Source organism: Poecile atricapillus, chromosome 2, assembly GCF_030490865.1.
Source record: "Poecile atricapillus isolate bPoeAtr1 chromosome 2, bPoeAtr1.hap1, whole genome shotgun sequence".
NCBI lineage: Eukaryota > Metazoa > Chordata > Aves > Passeriformes > Paridae > Poecile > Poecile atricapillus.
The window spans coordinates 92857405-92876898 of NC_081250.1; the positions used below are offsets into that span (position 1 = coordinate 92857405).

General features: G+C 40.4%; 2 protein-coding genes across 7 annotated transcripts in view; one reads left to right on the forward strand and one right to left on the reverse strand.

Moving 5' to 3' along the window:
- The first annotated feature begins 607 nt into the window (after window positions 1-607).
- PDCD6 (programmed cell death 6) lies at window positions 608-10896 on the forward strand. Of its 3 annotated transcripts, none has more exons than XM_058830480.1 (6): window positions 608-1229; window positions 4152-4213; window positions 7268-7312; window positions 8291-8449; window positions 9131-9240; window positions 10171-10896. In XM_058830480.1, exons 1-6 carry the CDS (start codon window positions 1144-1146, stop codon window positions 10267-10269), a joined length of 561 nt encoding a protein of 186 aa, XP_058686463.1. In that variant the 5' UTR covers window positions 608-1143; the 3' UTR covers window positions 10270-10896. The 3 variants fall into 3 exon arrangements, with proteins under 3 accessions (XP_058686463.1, XP_058686462.1, XP_058686464.1); XM_058830479.1 differs by having other exon boundaries at window positions 1069-1229; window positions 8291-8443; XM_058830481.1 differs by lacking the exon at window positions 608-1229 and adding an exon at window positions 5480-5554.
- Window positions 10897-13444: 2548 nt separating this feature from the next.
- Window positions 13445-19494, reverse strand: part of LOC131575278 (uncharacterized) — a 28248-nt gene continuing 22198 nt past the window's right edge. For all 4 annotated transcript variants that reach the window (XM_058830475.1, XM_058830476.1, XM_058830478.1 and 1 more), the window contains 5 exons: window positions 18883-18921; window positions 17692-17793; window positions 16518-16623; window positions 15234-16103; window positions 13445-14462 (listed from right to left, as the gene is read on the reverse strand). In XM_058830475.1, coding sequence (XP_058686458.1) covers window positions 14407-14462; window positions 15234-16103; window positions 16518-16623; window positions 17692-17793; window positions 18883-18921 — 1173 coding nt within the window. In that variant the 3' untranslated portion in view covers window positions 13445-14406. The remainder of the gene's footprint in view (window positions 14463-15233; window positions 16104-16517; window positions 16624-17691; window positions 17794-18882; window positions 18922-19494) is intronic.

Here is a 19494-nt window from a genome sequence, read left to right on the forward strand (position 1 = left end):
ATGAAGGATATAATTTAAGGCATTATCTCTTAGTATCTGACCAGAGCTGTCAAAGGTACAAAGAAGACATGGGCCTACATTGTTTCAATTTAACATTCTGGAGTTTGTGTACAAAATGCCTGTGGCCACCCAGGCCTTGAGCCATTCCAGCTGTGTCCCCAGCTCCCCTGTACCCCAGAAGTGATACGTACAGGGTCAGCAGTTCGGATAAAGCATGGATCTGAGACTCTCTGCAGTGACAGGGACAGTGTATCCCGAGACGGTTCAGTAGAGCATTATCTTGCTGTCTGTGTGCTTGAGGGATTTTAGCACAGGAGCTCCTTGGGTCCCATGGAACCGTAAACTCTGACTAAAAACTGTGGGTATAGGGAGGGAAAATTGTTTTTCAGAGGACTATGTTAAACCCTCAGTAAAGAATTCAGTTAAAAATTAGTGAGGTGATACTAATTTGTTTTGTACTCTTAATTGCATCCCGTCCCTAAATTTCTTTCCCTGTGTGTTTTAATCCTCACTTTGCGCAAGGTAATCCACTCAGAGGGCTTTGTTTCCCTTTGTATATCCCTTCTTCCTCTCAGCGATGGTGCAGAGGCATCTCTTGGATGTTAAATTTGGCTCTTTCCCCTCCGGCACACGCAGGCTCCCCTGAGTGGATCCGCACGTATCGGTCACGGGAACGGCTCCTGCCCTTGCCGGAACCTTCGTGAGGGAGGGTGGCGGCTCGTGGTGCGGTGGGGCCGCCACTCCCCGGGCGCGGATCCCCCCGCCCTGCGCGCCGCGCTAAGGCCGTGCCGCAGCCCCGCCTCGGTGCCTCCCGGCGGGAGCGGCCGGAGTTCCCGCCCCGCGGGAACGGGGCGGCCGCGCGGGCTCCGCTCGGGATTCGGCTCCGCTCGGGTTTCGGCTCCGCTCGGGATTCGGCTCCGCTCGGGATTCGGCTCCGCTCGGGATTCGGCTCCACTCGGGATTCGGCTCCGCTCGGGTTTCGGCTCCACTCGGGATTCGGCTCCGCTCGGGATTCCCCTCCGCGCCCCGGGGCGGGGCGGGGCGGGGCGGGGCGCGCGCCCCCGCCGGGCCGTGACGTCACGGGCGCGCTGCGTCAGGGGCGGCCGGTGGCGGCGGCGCGCGGGGCAGGCGCGCGCGGGGGCCATGGCGGCGGGGTACCAGCACCGGCCCAACGGCGGCGGCGGCGCCCCCCTGCCCGACCCCTCCTTCCTGTGGAACGTGTTCCAGAGGTGAGCCCGGGAACGGGGCCGCAGCGGGAACGGGGAGTGCCGGAAGCGGGTCGGCTGCCGCGGCAGTCCGGGCACCGCGGGGTTTGGCTGCCGGGGCGCCGGGCAGCGCTGTAAACATCGCGGTGGTTTCCCCGTGGGAGGAATCTGTGGGAAAGGGTTGAGGAGGAATAAATGTGGCTGTATTTTATAACGAGGGTAAAGGGGATCGATGGGAGCGAGAAGGTAACCTTGAAAGCGCTGGAGTAATTTTTAACCTGAGACTGCGGAAAGGACAGTGAAGTCTGGAGGGTCAGTGTAGCACTACAGGGCAGGGTTGTAAAAAGGAATCTGATAAATGTTAATGGAAGTCTCTTAAAGACAACGAGGAGACACAGCTGCACCAGGGAACGTTTAGGTTGGATATCGGGAAGAATTTCTTCTCAGCAGGGGTGGTTGGACATTGGAATGGGCTGCCCAGGGAGGTGGTGGAGTCACCGTCCCTGGAGGTGTTTAAGGAAAGACGGGACGTGGCACTCAGTGCCATGGGCTGGTTGACTCGGTGGTGTTGGGTCATAGGTTGGACCTGATGAGCTCAGAGGCCTTTTCCAGCCTAAATGATTCTCTGAAGTATTCTCTTGAGTTCACCTGGAGCAGAGGGACCTGCAAGGGAGTTAGCAAGCTTGTGCTAAACAAAAACGCTGGCAAGATCCTATCAGTGAAGAAGCCAGAGGAGATTTCCCAATTATGTCATGTTGAGGAAACTGGGGAGGTGCCTACGTTGGATCCATTTTTATGGGAGATGAGTCAAGACAGATCCTCTGACACAAGCAGCAGCAAGAAGAGGTTAAGCAGTAGACAAACAGTACTAAGTTTCTAAAACTGGCCGATATTTACGGAGTGACTCAGGAATGCAGCAGCTTACCTACTCAGCCTACTGTAAAATCACTTCCTCAGGACTCGGCAGAGGCATGCATGAAGCCATGTCTCTTTTTAAAGGGCTCAGAAAGAAACAGATCAACAAGCTGACTTCTGCACCAGGAAAATCAGTAAAAAAAATTTTAAATAATGTAGTTAGGAGAGTTGCATGGGTTTTGTTAAAAATATTTTTTCTGGCAGACTGCTGTGTAAATCCTGGACTGTGTTTGGTAAGGATTGGATATGGATATAATGGCTAGAATTGGAGCAATTCATATAATCTATATGCTTTTCACAAATCCTCCCAACACTATCAAAAGGCCCTTGAAGAAATTCCATAAATGTGGAATGAATGGAAGCCTTCTTCAGTGGATGGAAAACTGACTGAAGGGTGTGTGTGTGTGGTCATGCGCCACACTGACAGATGGAGCACTCCTGGGATCTTTATGTAATCTGTTTGGGAGCAGCTGGGAAAAAGAGAGTAGGTTTAGATTGGATGGTGGGAAGAAGTTTTATACTGTGGGCGTGGTGAGGCACTGGAACAGATTGCCCAGAGAAGCTGTGGCTGCCCCATCCCTGGAAGTGTTTAAGGCCAGGCTGGATGGAGCTCTGAGACATCTGGTGTAATTGAAGGTGTCCCTGCCCACACCTGAGGGGTTGGAACTTGATGATCTTTAAGGTCCCTTTCAACCCAAACCATTCTATGATTCTGCGAAAAGAGGGTGAATGGTCAGGAGAGATTTGCTGATTCCTGCAGTAACTGAGGCCTGTGAAAGTTTGCAGGAGCACCTTACAGTCCTGAATGACTGGGCTGTGTCAGCCTGTCATGGCCAGATCATGATCCCTGTATGACAGGTGATCCCTATATGTCAGGTGGAATCCAGAGTAGGAATCTGTTGTCCATGAAGAAAACCCATTCTAATTTTGCATAATTTTGTTTATAAAAGGAATGTGCTGACTGATGATGCTCAGGAGCAAGATAAGTAGGTCATAATGCATTTTCCTGCAAATATCAGCTTAGCACTTGGTAGCAGCTCATGAAAGGTAAAAAATGTTCACATTTACTAAGTACTATTTGCAAGTACTAAGACAAGAAACTGAGATTAAAAAAGGGAAATATCTATTTGTAATTGAAATCTTTGCAATTTATGCTTGCAATTTTAGTATTGCATGCAGGTTACATAATTCTTGGAGATGAGGAAGGAAGCAACAGAATGACCTGGAAGTATTTAAAAAAGACAGCAAGAACTAAAGGAAATCAGCTTCTGTGAACAGGGATAAACTCAGCAGGACTCTGCTTTGGAGTTGTAGTAAATGAGGGGAAATGAAAACTGTCAGTACAATGGAAACGTCCTTGTATGAAATGGAGGGAAGTCCCCACCACTTTCAGATACCCTTCTAAAGGCATGATCATTCTTTATTTGTACAGAAATTACTTAATTGGTTAATTTTGGCATAGAACTTGAATCATTAAGACAGTGGACTGTGAAGGCTCAATGGAAACTGGAAACTGCCTGTGCTTTTTCCTCTTTGAACCCCTTTGAACCCCTTTGCAGGGTCAAGGCCCCACAGTTGATTGAGCCTTTCGGTACTTTGGTCACATTAGTGACTTTCTCTCCACTGCCAGCATATGAGGGCATATGAGGGAGTCTAGGTGACAAACCTGTTGCTCCAGTTTGCGAAACAAATAGCTTACTACTGTGGCATTAGGCATTCTGGGGATATAACCAGCATGTGTGCTCTGCAGTTCTCTTAAACAGAAATAAATAAAAATACTTTCTTGTGCAGAGCATGCCCAAAACTGTTCAATTGTCAGTGTGTGTTTCGGTGTGTCTCTTCACTCATAAGCAAGTCTTGCAGTTTTCTTTGGAGCTTTTGTCATGTTCCAGAGACTTTTCAGGAAAATAATAATATCACCTGGTGAGTAAGAACCAGAATGTCGAAGTCTTCAGTAAGTGGAACCTATTAGTTTCAGCTATATAAAGCTTACTACCTGTTCTTGTGTTGTTGTTTCTCTTTTTTTCCCAGAGTTGATAAAGACAGGAGTGGAATAATATCTGATAATGAACTTCAGCAGGCATTATCCAATGGTAAGTCTGTAAAGGAGCAGTGAGATAGTTCATTGTGAACTTCACAATAAATTTGTTGTGAGAGTGTGGTTACTTGATGCCATCGTTCTTTGTATGGAAGGGAGTGGGAAGTGTTCCTACCACTCACTAATTTCTATTTAATCTACAGCAAAAGGCTGGGAAAGGAAAAAAATTAACAATCTTTGTGATTTTTTGTTTGTTTGTTTTAAACTAAATATCTATTGTAACTATTAGTGGTCTGTATTCTGAAGAATGAGGGCGTGCACATTCCTTTATTTTTCTCCCAGCTCTGCTTCCTAGAAATCATAACCAGTGATTCATGTATTCCTTGCTCATCACTACTGAACCTTTGTTTTTTAACCAGAATCAGTGTATAACCTGGGCCAATCTGTTTACAACCAGCCTTTTCATTGTGAATCATTTATTCTTCATACAGTATGGTGCAGGAAATAAGTATGTTTGGGGCTTTTCCTAATAGAGTGGAAGGATGCACCCTAGATCTAGTATTAAAACTTTCTAGCAGTCTGTCAGTTCCTTGTTGTAATACTCAAAGAATAACTAGGGTATTGTCAAATAACTCATGGAAACAAAATTGAAAAAAAAAATTAATCATTTTTCCATAGCCTATTTTTACTTTTCTACCATGACTCAGGGTGGGTAGGGTTGTACTCTGTGGGGCTTTTTTTCCTGTTTGGAAATCTGAAAAAGGGCATATTCAGGCTGTTTGTCTGCCTTTGAGTCCACACCAAGTTCCCCTTGTCCCTGAGTTTATTCCTTTATCCCTCCTGTGCTTTGTGACTGAGAAGGGCTTAAACTGATGTTGTGAGCTGCAGCACACGCAGGGTGAAGGGCCCATTTTTGTCAGTAATTGCCTAACTGGAAATAAACGTATAAAGTTCTATTCAGTAAAACTGCAGTCTTGTAACTGAAGTGGATTTACTAGAAGATTTGTTTAATAATGTATCTTATAAATTAAAAGCAAGGCTGCCAGACCTGATCCATAATTAAAATTTTGAATAAAATCTTCAGCAAGAACTAAGTTAAATTAAGTCACCATTTTCGTTTAGATTACAGTGCTGTTTAGAACTGTGAGAAACTGTAATTTTAAATTTTACCTGCTGTTTTAAATTTTATGTATTTTAAATATCTTATCATATGAACCTGCCATTTTTAATTTTACTTATTTTAAGTATCTCCTCATATGATTGAATTTAAGGGTACTAGGCAGTGTTGACTATCTGTGCTCCTTTCTTTCCTCATTTACAGTGTAGATTAGCAGTTTCAGTGCTTTGCAGTTATGAAGAATGGCTACCAAGTGTTAGACAAAATATTTACAGAACTGTAAGCTTCTTGCATTCCAAGAGATTCTAGACCTTGTACCCCAAAGTCACTAACAATTCACTATATTATTTTCAAAATATATCCTTGAGTGAATGATTGTGCCTGTCCTGCAATTTAACATGGGCTATAATAATGTTATATGTTTATTTCTAAAACATTAAAAAAGTCTGCATCATGCTTATTGACATTTGAAGTTCAGTGTGGTTTTGACAATTTGACATTTTCAACCTGTGAAGCTTATGTTGAAAAGAGTGTGCTTAGCTGGGAGGGGCTGCTTCGTCTGTTTGCACAATAAAATCCTTCATTTCCTTCTTGTTTTCTTCTGTGCTGCTGTGGGAAGTTAATACTAGAGTCAGGAGAGGAGAGACAGAAACAGTCTTCACTATTTATTGGAATAGGTTGAAATCAGTACAGTCCTTCACCTCCGGAGTTGCTCAGATTTCGCTCTGTGGTGGCTGTGTGAGTCACTTGAATGTTTCAAGATTAAATAAGTTAATTTTAAGACTGTATTTTCACATTTTCCTCTTGTTCTGTTCTGTGTTAAATGCTGGCACCTTATGAAATCCATTATTTTTTTGAAGAGGCACACAGCTCTAAGGTACTGATATTCTCTGTCTAAAATACTGCTTCAGCATTTTCAGAGCCATTTTTCCTCTTCTCTTTCTCTGCTTACGTTTCTCTTTATGTGCAAATAGCCACAGGGCCTGCCTACAGTGCAGGGCTCTCCCTGTAGAGTTACAACCACTGCCCGTGACCCAGCAAAGCCAATGTGCCAGATCCCAGCTCAGCCCTTCTGCTGGGATTTGTGGTCAGCTGACACACACATCCTGGGAGCGCCTCTGCAGTGCCCTCGGCTCACCGACTCCCTGGGTCCGTGCAGGCAACCGCAGCCAGTTAATTATGTGCTGCTTCGTCCTCCTGGTTCCTTCACAGGCTCTGGAGAATCGATGGTGAAATTCTAAATAAGGCACAGGATTCATCTTTGTTTAAAGCTTAATCCTTCCTAGCATTTGGGAATGCTCTCAACCAAGTGAAAACTATTTCATAATGACAAGTCTCTAAATACTCAGAGAAGTACAGAGCTCCTCTCAGATAATTACTGCTCAGGCCCTTTCAAGCAGCAACATTTTTTGGTCTAAAAATACTAACTCAAACTAACACTTAATTGTTTTAGCAGTGGAGTTTGTACTAAACAAATCTAAACTGCAATGTATGGTTATGCAATGTTGGGAACCCTTTCTCTTTACTTCTGTCTGAAGCTAAATGCCCTGGAGTAGTCCTGTAAAAAGGAAATGAGCAGATTTTTTTTACTGAGGAACAGATATGAGGCCTTGATTGCGTTACAATTTAGAACACTTTTGCTCCTGTCCGTAGAAAAGAGGTACTTCAGTTTAGATCTTGCCTTTTATCCAATACTTCCTGACAGCCTGGGATGAAAAAGTCCTTCTTTGATCTTCCAAGGTTTGTTAGGTTTTTTTGCAGCCTTAAAAGTGCTGGTTTCTGTGCAGTATTTGTAAAGCACTGGTTTGAAGTCATCTCTGAATGGTGAGACTTCCTTACTTCCAAGCAGCCTTATTTTTTTTAATACGCCAGCTCCATGTCACATAGCTCTGAGTTCAATGTTCTTAACTGATTTGTTTGTTTGGTTTGTTGCCTTTTTTTAAAACATTGAGGAATTCTTAATTCTCAGCTAAGTAATTCTTTCTTTTTCAGGCACATGGACTCCATTTAATCCAGCAACAGTCAGGTCAATTCTTGGTGAGTGTAGTTGTGTGATGTGACATAGTCCTAAGATACTGTTTTGTGATCTGTTCAGATGATTGAGAATGCTCTCAATTGCTACACTGGTTTTATTTTCCCTCTGAGTGCTCAGCAGTAGTAAAATTATTTTCCCTTTTGATTAAGAGAGGAATGCCCTTTGCATATACACATGTGCACTTGTCAAAGTAGCCTGAGAAAATGTTACTGCATAATTGATTAGATAATAAATGTAATTTATGTATGAGAATATTTGTTACTTTAAATTTTCTAAAAAGATATGACATGAATTGTCTTGGGAAGTAGTTTTTCCTGTCTTGAATTTAAGCTTATGTTTTACTCCAAAAATACCAAACAGAAGCTTTACAATGCTTGAATTCTGTTAGTGTCTAAACTAATTGCCGGTAATGTGGAAGGTGATGGTGGTAGAAGGATGAAGATTCAAGCACAATAAATCAAATCTTTTCTATCACATAGTTCATAAATCCAAGGACTACATTGTTTGCTTTGTTTTAAATAAGTGTTCAGCAGCAGTCTGAGTTCCATCGCTGGGTGACATGCTTATTGTATAAAGATAACAGTATCAGTAAGTCAAATGCAGATGAACATCCCAGCACTCTTGGAAATTATGTAAGACTTTTTAATGTGTCCTTAGAAAGGAACTGTCCACCCCTCTGCCTATTTTGATTTATCACTGGATGATCAATCAAGCTTGCAGTATTTTAGAACTGAAAATTAAAAGCTAGGAAAAATAAACATTCTGTGATTTATTCTGGTACTTTTATCTTGCTTGATTGTTTTTTCCTTCAGTGGACGACTGCTTGCTTTTTCTTGGCAGAAATTTACAAATTACCACTTGCATTTTAGCAGTTTATTTTCTCTCTTCAGTACCTTCCACAGAGCACTCTTGCTATCTACTTAAGGTCCTAGCAGATCTTGCTGAGGAGTTTTATATGTGTTTCTTACTTTTTATTTCAGGCATGTTTGACAGAGAAAACAAAGGGGGTGTGAACTTCAATGAATTCACAGGAGTTTGGAAATACGTCACAGACTGGCAGAATGTCTTTCGAACGTATGACAGAGACAATTCTGGAATGATTGACAAAAATGAACTAAAGCAAGCACTAACAGGTTTTGGTAATTCATTAGTAATTACAGTTTTTATGACTGGGTTATGTCATAGAATGAGCTGCGTAGTGGTACTGTTGCAGAGCTGTACTGCTCTGACAAATGTGACTAAAAATGAGGCAGGTGAAGGGCGGCTCTCCTTTTAAGTACAAGGTACATTTTAACAATGTCCATGTCAGAGGCACATGTTTTTTAAAGTTCTTTCCTTAAATAGAGAAAAAGGAAAACATTCCACACATTTCCTGACACATCCAGTTCCAGTCTCCTCTGTGACATGCTCTGAGAGCATTACCAATGCTTCAGGCAAAGTCTGAACTTAGAGGGTACTTGATAGAACTTGCCACTTTTCAAAACAAGGCCAGCTGTCTGTGCTGTGAGAGCATTCTGATGGCTAAGGAACTTTCATTCAGTCACTTCACTTGTAAAGACTTGAGCTGCAGCCCTTAACCATTCCCTCAATCAAACAGTCACCTTAATCTGTAATTATATTTACTGTGACTCTGTATATAATTATTATAAAGCATGGGTTTTACTGCATGCATTTTAGTTTAATAGAGATGCTTAAGGAAAAAAAAATCATTGTAACTCCTGTTTTCTGGTTTTGTTACACATGCCTGCTAAACAACCTTGTTCTTTTTATAGAAGGACTGCAGTAATTGAAACCTTCTAAAGTATTTCTCTTCTTCCAAGGTTACCGACTGTCTGATCAATTCTACGATATCCTTATTCGGAAATTTGACAGACAAGGAAGAGGACAAGTTGCTTTTGATGATTTTATTCAGTGCTGTGTTGTTCTACAGGTAAGAAAGGAGATGTACTTTGATGTCTAAAATTAATAAAAAAACTATATTTTCTGAAGCTTTTCTGGTTCTCACCTTAACAGTGGATCTAGAACTTGCTTTTATTTATAACAGGTCATTTGAACTAAGTATATGACAAGTGCTAGAAACATCTTCATGTATTGGTCTTCATTAGTAATTCCTTTGCATCTCAAGTAAATTTCATATAATGAGTGAGGGACAAAAAAGTGTAAAATAGTATCAATGTTTTACAGTGTCTGTTAGTTTAATACAGACTTCAGAGCTGTTCCTGCAGGGAAAATGGTAGAAGTACAGAAAAAAACCTCCCAACCTTTCAGTAACACAGGGAGCAAGAGAGAGGGAACATGGAAGGCGGGCAGTTCCCTGTAAAAGTAACATCTCTGTTATTTAGACTCATCATTTGTATTGTATTTCATATAAGATAATTATAATTAGTTACAGTCTTGAACTCTGCTAAAAAGGGCTTTGAAATGGAGTATATCACTCAGCTGATGTTAACGAAACCGTGCTGGGTCCTTTGTCTATACTGCCTGGAATCTCTGGGGTTATACAGAGACAGCTCAGATAGCAATGGCACACAAAGCATATCTGCCTAGAACGTGAGATATGCACAAGGTATGCATTGGATTCTGTTTCCACATGACTCGGATGTTGCATTGTTTTTCCCCCTGCTTTAAAGACAGTTATAAAAAGCTGTCTGGTCTATAAAGAAGTGCCTAGGTAGCCTTAGGTATTGCATCATTATTGCAGTGAGCCATCTTTATATATTAGACTGTAAAATGGGTACAGGGGGGAATTCACAGAAAGGGTTCATAAAGCTGTAGTAGCCCAGGTACCAAGGGGACTATGGGGCGGTCTGAACCTTCCCCTAGTACAAAAATGTCTATTATTTTTTTCTCTCCTCCTCAGAGGCTGACCGATGTGTTCCGAAGGTATGATACTGATCAGGATGGCTGGATTCAGGTGTCCTATGAGCAGTATCTTTCCATGGTCTTCAGCATTGTATGACACCGATAACCAGGAATCGCACACTGGCATTACACAGACTGGAGCTGCCAAATCATCCTCTTCTGAACAAGATAACTGATGTATTATAATGGATGTAACATCACATTCTTAAATTTTGTATGTTGGTAATCACCGTCAGAATCTGTACTTGAGTTGGTTTTTATTTTGTATTATTGTATGATATGACCATCTCTGCTTACTGTAGTACAGAAAGCACAGAATCTAGATTTTAACTGGTATAATGTTGAACATTACCTCTTACACATATCATGCATGGGAAAAATGACTCTTTAGAAATGCCAAATTAAAATAATGCTTGTTAGTTTGTATCAGTTGAAAGCCAGAAGTTGCACAACATGTTTTGCATGTGCCTTACTTTTATAAGAGTTTAATGTATTAATTTTTAATACAGAATTTAAAATTAAGTAAAAATACTAGGCCAACTTTCAGTCTATATCACTTTTGTATAGCTTTAAGGGGATGGTGATTTTATTTCTGTATTCTTCTCTTCTACGATTCAGGGTTCTCTCCACTTGGGTGGCCTTTTTAAATTTTATTTTCTAGCTGCCTCCTTCTTTCAGGATATCTGTGGGATGGCTTCAAATACAACTTCTTCACACCTGTGAAGAAGGTCATACTGCATCTCCCTTGATAAGTTCCCACAAAAATTAACTCTGGATATGCTCCCTTTGCTTAGTTGTCTCATTTAACATCAGAAGTCTTCCTTTTTGTGCTGGAGCAATTATTTGAAGTGGCCTTGAAGTGACAGTCAGACATTCTCATAACTTTACATCTCACCATTTACAGCTAATGAGAGAGAGTGGAAAAATTCAAGCAAGACAATGACTGATTCCTGTCACACACCATCTCTTGCAGTAAATCTGAAGAAGCAACCAAAAAAAAGAGTTACAATGTTACTTCCAGATGACCCTGAGATTGGCTCAGATGGTCAGAGAATGGTACAAATAACAACAAGGTCACACGTTCAATCCCTGTATGGTCCATTCACTGAAGAGCTGACTTGGTGATCCTTGTGGACTCTTTCCAAATTAGACTGTTCTGTGATTCTGCATCTCACCCAGAGTAGGGTGTCTGGTGTCAAGGTAAAGGCAGCAAAGTGGTAACTATGCAACTGTTATCAAATATCTGTCATGCAGAGAAGCTGCTACTATTTGTCAAGTGATAATCAGACCCTTTGTGACAGCTCAGCAACACTCTGAACACTCTTTTGGTGTAAAATACGTGGGGAAAAACCAATGGCCCCCATAGCATAAGCACACTGAGACAAGGAGTGTTCCCAAAGCACTTGGGGTGTCATTACCCAAAAGGCAAGGAACTGGTCTTGGGTGAGGAGGGAGATCAGGAATAACACCCACTGTCAGAAGCCACCTCATCCAACAGCTATGAAAGTTAGCTTACATTGAAGAAAACAAGGGAAAAAGATTTCCACGAGTTAGTCTTTGAACCTTCCCTCCCTAAAAGGCTGAGATAGTAACTATAAATGTCCTCTCCAGAAACAAACCAGAATCCCAAATTTCTGGGCTCGAAAGAGCTGCCCTGTTTTTTTTCACACTAAGGAATCTGTCCCTTTGGATCATACACCCACATAAAATTCAGTAATTCTGGGAAGCATTTTGAGGAGTATTAGTAAGTCCAAGGTACAAACTAAAAAGCTGGAATCTGAGAAACTTCCCATGTTGTCTCCCCTGAAAGATGTCTCCATGTCCGGTTGGCCCTGTTGTATTTCACTGCCCTTGGTGCAGAACAGCTGGCTTCAGCACTTCCTAAAGGAGCATCACTGATGCAGAGAATCATCAAGGTGGCTCTGGTTTGGAACAACTCTTGTCCCAGTGGGAAACATACTTCTAAATTGTGAAAGCAGGTACACCACAGACCAAGAAACTGGCTAAAAGTAGACCATTTATCCCCAATCCAAGACATGTTCCTGTCTGGATTTTTGTCACTGGCTTTTTAAGGAAATCGGAAATTTGCTCCAAGGGCTCAGTTGCATTCTGAAAACTATTGCCTCCGTGCCAAAGCCTGTGATGTAGCTGCTTTGGTGCTGTTAGGTTTCAGGTATCTAGTGCTGCTCTGCAGGCTATCAAGACCTACTTTGTGAAGTTGTTTCTTGAAGAAGGATTGGAGGCTAGACAGAATTCTGCTCCAATTACGTACGACATAGGAGCAAGATATGGCAAAGGGTTTTCTTGGGATTAAGAAGTACTCAGCACTCTACAGTTCAGGAAAGCTTTAGTAAATCAATGCTTAATTTGATAACTACTTAATTGGATAACTACTCCATTTCAAAATGGAAGAACTGTTTCCCTAATGCAGGACTCTGCACAACAACAAAGGAGGGACAATAACTTGCTCAGAAGGAAAAAGAACAGAACATGTAGGTGGAAAGAGCATCTAAGGTGGGTGGAGGGCATCCAGCTGCTGTATGCCACTAGGGTATACAGTGATGGCAGTAAAATCCAGAAGAGAGTGAGAAATGGGAAAAAGAGTTCTCTGCAGCAACCTCAAATGAAAAGGTTTTAGCTTGAATTGACAGAGTTGCAGGAGTAACATTTTCTAGCAACATTTTTTTATATTGTTTCAAAATTTTAGTTGCACTACACTTTCTGTGAGAAAAAACTATGGTAGTAACATTTGTGTAAATAACTTTTTAAATATAAATCTGGTAAATTTTAAATAATAACGGATCAAGCCTACAGACTTTTACATCAAAACTCTCTCAGACACCTGTGGTAGAAAAAACAATTTTCCCTTTTAAGCAGGAAGGTTGACTATGTAATTCAGAGGACAGAAGTGTATGGCACGACTACAAGGTGTGTGACATTATAAACCACTCCAACACTTCAGTAAGTATGAGCACTGAAGGACACAGTGAACAGGAATGTAAAAGGAAAGTGGATCTTCTCAGATGCAGAAACAAAATAATGACAGAAGGAAAATATTTGGGAATTGAGTTTACAAGCTCAATAATAATTTGTTTTGTTGAGTTTTTATTAAAATTTACATAACAAGATCCAAATTTTTTTATGACAGCTCATGAAGACTAACCCTGTTTCAGCACAAGTATTTAATGCACAGAGACACAGTTCTGGCATGGGTGAGAAGAAAAATGATAGTCCACAATGCAGCAGTGAAAAGGAAAACAGACACTCAGGAGTAAACTGTCTCACTTTACTTCATTTCTTCAGCTCCATGTAAGCTGGTTTTAATTACATAAAGCAGATATCTAAAGCCAGGCGCTCATGAGCATGTGGCTCTGATACACATCATGAACTGGTAAGTATTACTCAGTTAGTATGACATTTTGTTTATTTATTTTTTTCTGTTGTTTTATCTGATTGCCTTATGGGTTCTACTATTTCTTAATATGCTTTTGCTAGTAGAAAGAATCAAGAATTTTTATTTTAGGTCCATCCACCAAATGAGTTTTTAAGACAATTTATAATTATTTCATTTTGAACAACATGATTAAAAAAATCTGCATATATTTCACACCATTTCTTCCTCTACAAAAATGAAACTAATATGCCCTATTACATACCAGTCCTCTAGTACAGATTACATGTTCCTCATATAACATCGCATTAAGACAGAGAATACCTTTGCTGTGACATTTTCCTTTCTCTGTCTAAACAGAAATACAGTGTATCAATTTCTAAAAATACACTACTTATAAAGCCTCAAATTAATGGAACTGGCCTTACATTTGTGTGAAGAAAAGTAAACCTGTATTTTCAATGAATGTGCTTCCTATGTAGATAACAGAAAAGTAAACCTTCCCTTCTCTTCTGAATTGAGAAGGGTATTAAAAGGATTATTAGCTTTTTGCTGACAGAGTAATTTTAACATATCTTCAAAAAATAACAAATTTTTTTTTCTGTAATATACTAAGATATAACAAATACTTTACAAAAAGCCTAAACAAAATAGTATGTTCACCCGTTATGTGCAAGTTCCTGTCCCAGCTATATTTCACATGTTAAAAACTTAAACCCTACCTCCCCCTTACCTTTCCCAAGCCAGTCAAACACAGAGTAAAATACAGTCTCTTTCCTGAAAGCCAGGTGATGGAGATTCTCAAATCTCTTCATCTGTTTCCAGTTCAGCTGTTGTTGCTCCTTAATCTTTCTCTCTAGTTTCTATTAGCACATTGACAAATGTCTGAATATTTATTTCTGGAAAGGGAGATAAAGACATTTAGAGTTACTTCTATCTCATTTCCATAATACAGCATAGAGAATGTGAAAATGAAAGTTTTACCATAAAGTAGCAACCTAATTCATTAACTAATTCTAATACCAGATGTATAGTTTGCATTTGTCCAAACTCATGCCCAATGACAGCTATGCAGTAGCATACTCCCACTTCTCTTTAAATCCCTCTCATAATCTACTTCCAAAGGAGAAACTCTCATTTTGAATAGTATATCACTATTCTCAACATTAATGACTATTTCTACAGTAACTGGAAAAAAGAAGTTGACACATAGTGAACCAGCTCTTTGATAACATTTCTCCTGTTATCCCAATGGATTTTGATTCATTTGGATTATCCCTTATAATGCCATCCAGGTTTGGTTCTGCATGCATTCCGATATTTTTTAATTTATGCCAATACATTCCCCTCCCATCATTGCAAACCTACCAGTACAACTCATGATACAAACTGCTAGTTAAAAAGATGACATAGGACAAACCTTTCAATTCAGGAAATTTTTGCTCTATCAGAATCTCCTCCCACTCACTGCTCCATCTAGTTGCCAAGAGGCACAGTGTCCTCAGAGAGGCAACAATGCCTTTCTTCAGCTGATATGGACGTGAGCAAAATGAGCTCAACTCCCCTGAACAGCTTTCATCCTATCCCTGCAATCTGCAATCTCTGCTAATGTTAAAATAACCATGCTGATGTGACTCATTTCACATGATGCAAACTAATCACAATCTTACTTTGAAGTGCTGGATAATACGGAGCCAACTGTTTGAGCATTCTGGTCATTGTAGGTACATCCTTTCCTAGTAGTCTGTTCACAGTGTTGGGAGCAAGACCAGCATCAACTCCATCAAATATCTCTTCTGAGTTTTGGAACTGCTGGTGATCTTGGTACGAACCACTTCCACAAAACGAGTCTTGATGTGAACTCCAGTCTCTCTGATAGCCTGATTTCTGATACCTGAATCCTTGACACCTAGATTCCTGCTTCCACCTAGATTCCTGCTTCCATTCATTCCACCTAGTGTCCTGGTGCCACCTGGAGTCACCTCTTTCTGAAACACCAGAATTTGCCAAAGATGTACAAGTATTCACAGACTCACTGTTCGTGTAACAGGAATAGTTTTGTGAAGCATAGTTTGTAGAGTATCTTGCAGATGAAGGATATGAGGCAGAAGAATTGGGATAGGGTAATTCTTGGTCACTTATATGCCTTGCTTCTGTACATGCTTGTTGATCCCTCCATTTTGTATTTTCCCTGCCAAATGAGAGTCTGTTATCAAGGAGCTCACTTCCTTGCACATCACTGGATATGTATTCTGCTGAATACTCCTTCACTGGGCCGGTTGTGTATGAAGAGGCCCCAGCAACCGACACAGAGTTTCTGAGCTGTCTCAGCCATTCACTGATACCACTGACAGGATTATCAGGCTCAACAGCAGGAGAGTCCCTGAGTGGAGGCATCATTGCAAAGTCCTCAGATCTCAGATGACAAGAGTATGATCCATCATATGCTTGGTAACTGTTTGAGTGAGCAGGAGCAAAAGAAAAATCTTCAGAACACTCTTCATACTGAGACAAAAAACCTTGATTCCAGTCAGAACTTCCTGAACAAATAAAGGGCATTAAAAGTTAGTGAAATATTAAAATACCAACTGCAAATACAACTACTTTGAGATTTTATGATGCATCCTTCTGTTCTTTTCCCCTTTAGTGCCTTTATGTCTTACCTGAGTTTGGCATCTTTTCACCCAAAAATTCTAACAGTAAATAGATCATGAAGGGTTATTGCTTGAATTTCCGTAACTTTAACTGCTATAACACTGTACAGGGTGAGAAAGGAATGTTTTCAGACAGTAAAGTCATTAAAGCTTCAGAAAATGATATCCTGAACTGACTCAGAGGGCAAAGACACACAGTACACCAGCTAAGAAGCACTATGGCTGGCCATAAAAGTAAACTTTCATAATCTGTGCAGTCTCCAGAGTAAACAAACTAATAGAACAAAATATCTAAATTACCTTTGTATTCTCCATCTGGCCCATAGTGTTCTGAGTTGTTTTCCCTTTCTGGAAATTCATCTTGAGGTACTGACATCAGTGGGCCTACACTGTTGGTGTAATTATCCTAGGTGAAGCAAAAGGTCAGAATGTCTGTTTGCGAATGCAAGGGTTTAAGAACTTCACAAATTCTAAAAAGCAACAAATTTCCCATAGAAAGCTAGTAAGGTACAATATTAGGTGATAGCAAAGTCTGTATGAGGGGTGTGTTGTTACAACATTATACCACAATTTTCCAAAGTGTTATTTGGAAGAGGTATGTGTCTGGAGAACAGAAGGAAGTGTCTGGTGAAGAAAATGTCTCCTGTTTCAAATTGATTGCCTCATCTCTCTTATCATCACCTGGCTAAAATATAAAACTGGTGCATATGCAAATCCTGCCTCCATCTGGGGAGTGCAGAATGGAAGGCCCAGCTGAGAGATTAAGCTACAGAAACAATATTTAACTGGTGTTAGTGGCAGCATTTGCACAGAGACAGTTACTGTAGCTCACCTGACATAGAATATACAATTGAGAAAACAGTCTGAAACAGTTTTCAGAAAAAAAACCCACATCCTGAATTTTGTGAACCAGCTGCCAGAGTAATGAATCATTTTTTCAGATTCTGGTCCTTCTTTGGACTCCTTTTTCCACAGGCAGTCAAACCTCTTTGCAAAGAAGCTATGGAGGTTGGTAAGGAACAACAGATAGTCAAGGACATCTTGCCCTAGTCTTAGCAGATTAAAACTCTCAACTGAGAGCAAAGCTACAAATTATGAGAGAAACCTACCCACAGGCCCATGAAAGGAAGAAGTGGCACATTTGGGTGGCACTTAAAGCCTCATTGGTCTTAGAACAAAAGCTATTAAGCAAGGGACCGACACAAAAAGAATGACAACCTGTCGTGGAGAAGCAAAGTGGTGCCCAGGACAGAACACACACACACACAAGCCAAAACAGACACATGATGATGGAATAATAAGAGAAACATGCTATGTAATTAATAGCTTTGTTACTTAGAAATTGTAAAAAACTAAAATTGAAATACATTTAACTGGGGGTTTTGACCCATGCCTGAACTGTTAGAGGCTGGCAGTTCAACCACTCCTTTCCTCCCTAAGGTAAAATAACTTTGAACAATATCAAGTTACTTACTGCTGCTCTCTTTTCACAAAAGGCCTTCAAAGCCTCCATGAGTTCCTGTGCAATGTGAACAACAAGTGTTGCTTCTGAGTCTGAGGTGATGCGAAAAGTCTCCTGTCGAAAAACATGGTTAGAATTGGTCATTAGGATGCTGAAGGGTCATATACACAAACAGATCAAAGTTATACTTTTGTTTTGGTATAACAAAATTAATACTATTGGTCAACATATGGCATATATGATAAATGTATACAAAAATATAAAAAAAAAAAATTTGGAACAGAATTATGGCCTGATAAAAGGTAAAACATAAACCTGGAATTCTCTCCTGTACTGTCAGTCCATAAACATTTTGTTGCCCTTTGGAGAAGGGCACAAGTCCTAAAATTTGTATTTTCTGTGTAGAAAATTGAATAAAAATAAGCTTCAGGCTGATTACTAAGTAAATAAATTTATAAGTGATTAGAATAAGTTAAAAGAATATAGGCAGTCTTTTGTAAGGAATAGCTGTGATTCCTGTAGATAAAAGTCAATTAACTACAAAGCTTTTTTGTAGTTTACTGATTATCCTTGGACTTGCTTTTTCTCTCTCTCTCTTTCTGAAGTCACAAGTAACTACAGCATGGAAGACATGAAGCACACATCTCAAAACATTCTACTTCTGATTTGGGCGTATAAACACAATTTGAACTCAAAAGAAATTTTCTAATTGCCTTAGGTACAGAACATGACTTTCACAGAGTAAAATGGTGAACAAAAATGGTCAGGTATTTTCATAAACCCAAGACAAACCGAGGCTTACTATGCCACTGTCAACAGCAACAGAACCGATAAAACCTCCCCAATCACTCCAAGGCCTGCCAGCAGCTGTGCTCTCTCTAGCAGCCAGACCAGACTGGCTCCTCTTGCTCAGCATTATCAACAATCCCATTAGATATGGGCAGCCAGCAGTACCTGAGCACCATCAGTGCTGCTAATTAAAACTGCTTGTCAGGGTGGCTCCTGAGAGCTCACATTTAATCCAGCCAATTGTTCTGAGCTGAGCTACAGCTGCTCTAACTTTTCAGGACAGAGTCCACTAAAATAGAAATTAATGTTGCAGTGAAATGGGTTTGAACAGTAATAAGAGGGTCCTTCACAATATTCATTGCATCATACTGGTGAAACCTCACAACTCTCATCAGAATTATTTTACATACATACCAAGAACTCCAGAGCTTTCTGTTTCCGAACAGGATCATTCTGTGGGATTGTAGAATAGGGGAAAAAAATGTAAAAGACTGAATTTTACAGCAGTTGTTGCATTATCTTGTACAGAACAGACATTTTAATCTTTTATTCAACAACAAAAGTCAACACAAAGAAAAGATATAATTTTAGGTCAGAGCCATAAACATATAACCTTAGATCCTCAGCATCAGTTTGGTAGCAGCTACACAAATGCAACTGCATTACTTCCAATACCAGGAAGAACACCTACAGGAGCTATCTTTCCCAGCCTTTCCTCACTCATGAGCAAAATCATGTTTTAAAAACATGTTTAAAGTGTTCAGCTGCATTTAGCATAGTACCTGACCAGCCTGAGGCCTACACAACCAACTCTGCCACTAAGATAAAAACAAGGCACTTCGCAGTGTTTGTCTCTAGAGCTAATCAGGACAGATACTTCACTGATCATTTTGAATTCCACCTTTGAGTTAAAAAAAAGGATTGTGCATCTTGAGATTTATCTTAATATTTAAACCAAACTTTCTGTATAGAATAGTCTTGATCTGAAGAGGGACAAAACAGGGAAGAGGAGACTGCAGCACAGGC

Coding starts and splice junctions, on each gene's coding strand:
- PDCD6 (XM_058830480.1), top strand. CDS start 1,144: ATGGCGGCGGGGTACCAGCACCGGCCCAACGGCGGCGGCGGCGCCCCC. Junction 7,313..8,290: donor AACAGTCAGGTCAATTCTTG/GTGAGTGTAGTT, acceptor TTTTTATTTCAG/GCATGTTTGACAGAGAAAAC. Junction 9,241..10,170: donor AGTGCTGTGTTGTTCTACAG/GTAAGAAAGGAG, acceptor TCTCCTCCTCAG/AGGCTGACCGATGTGTTCCG.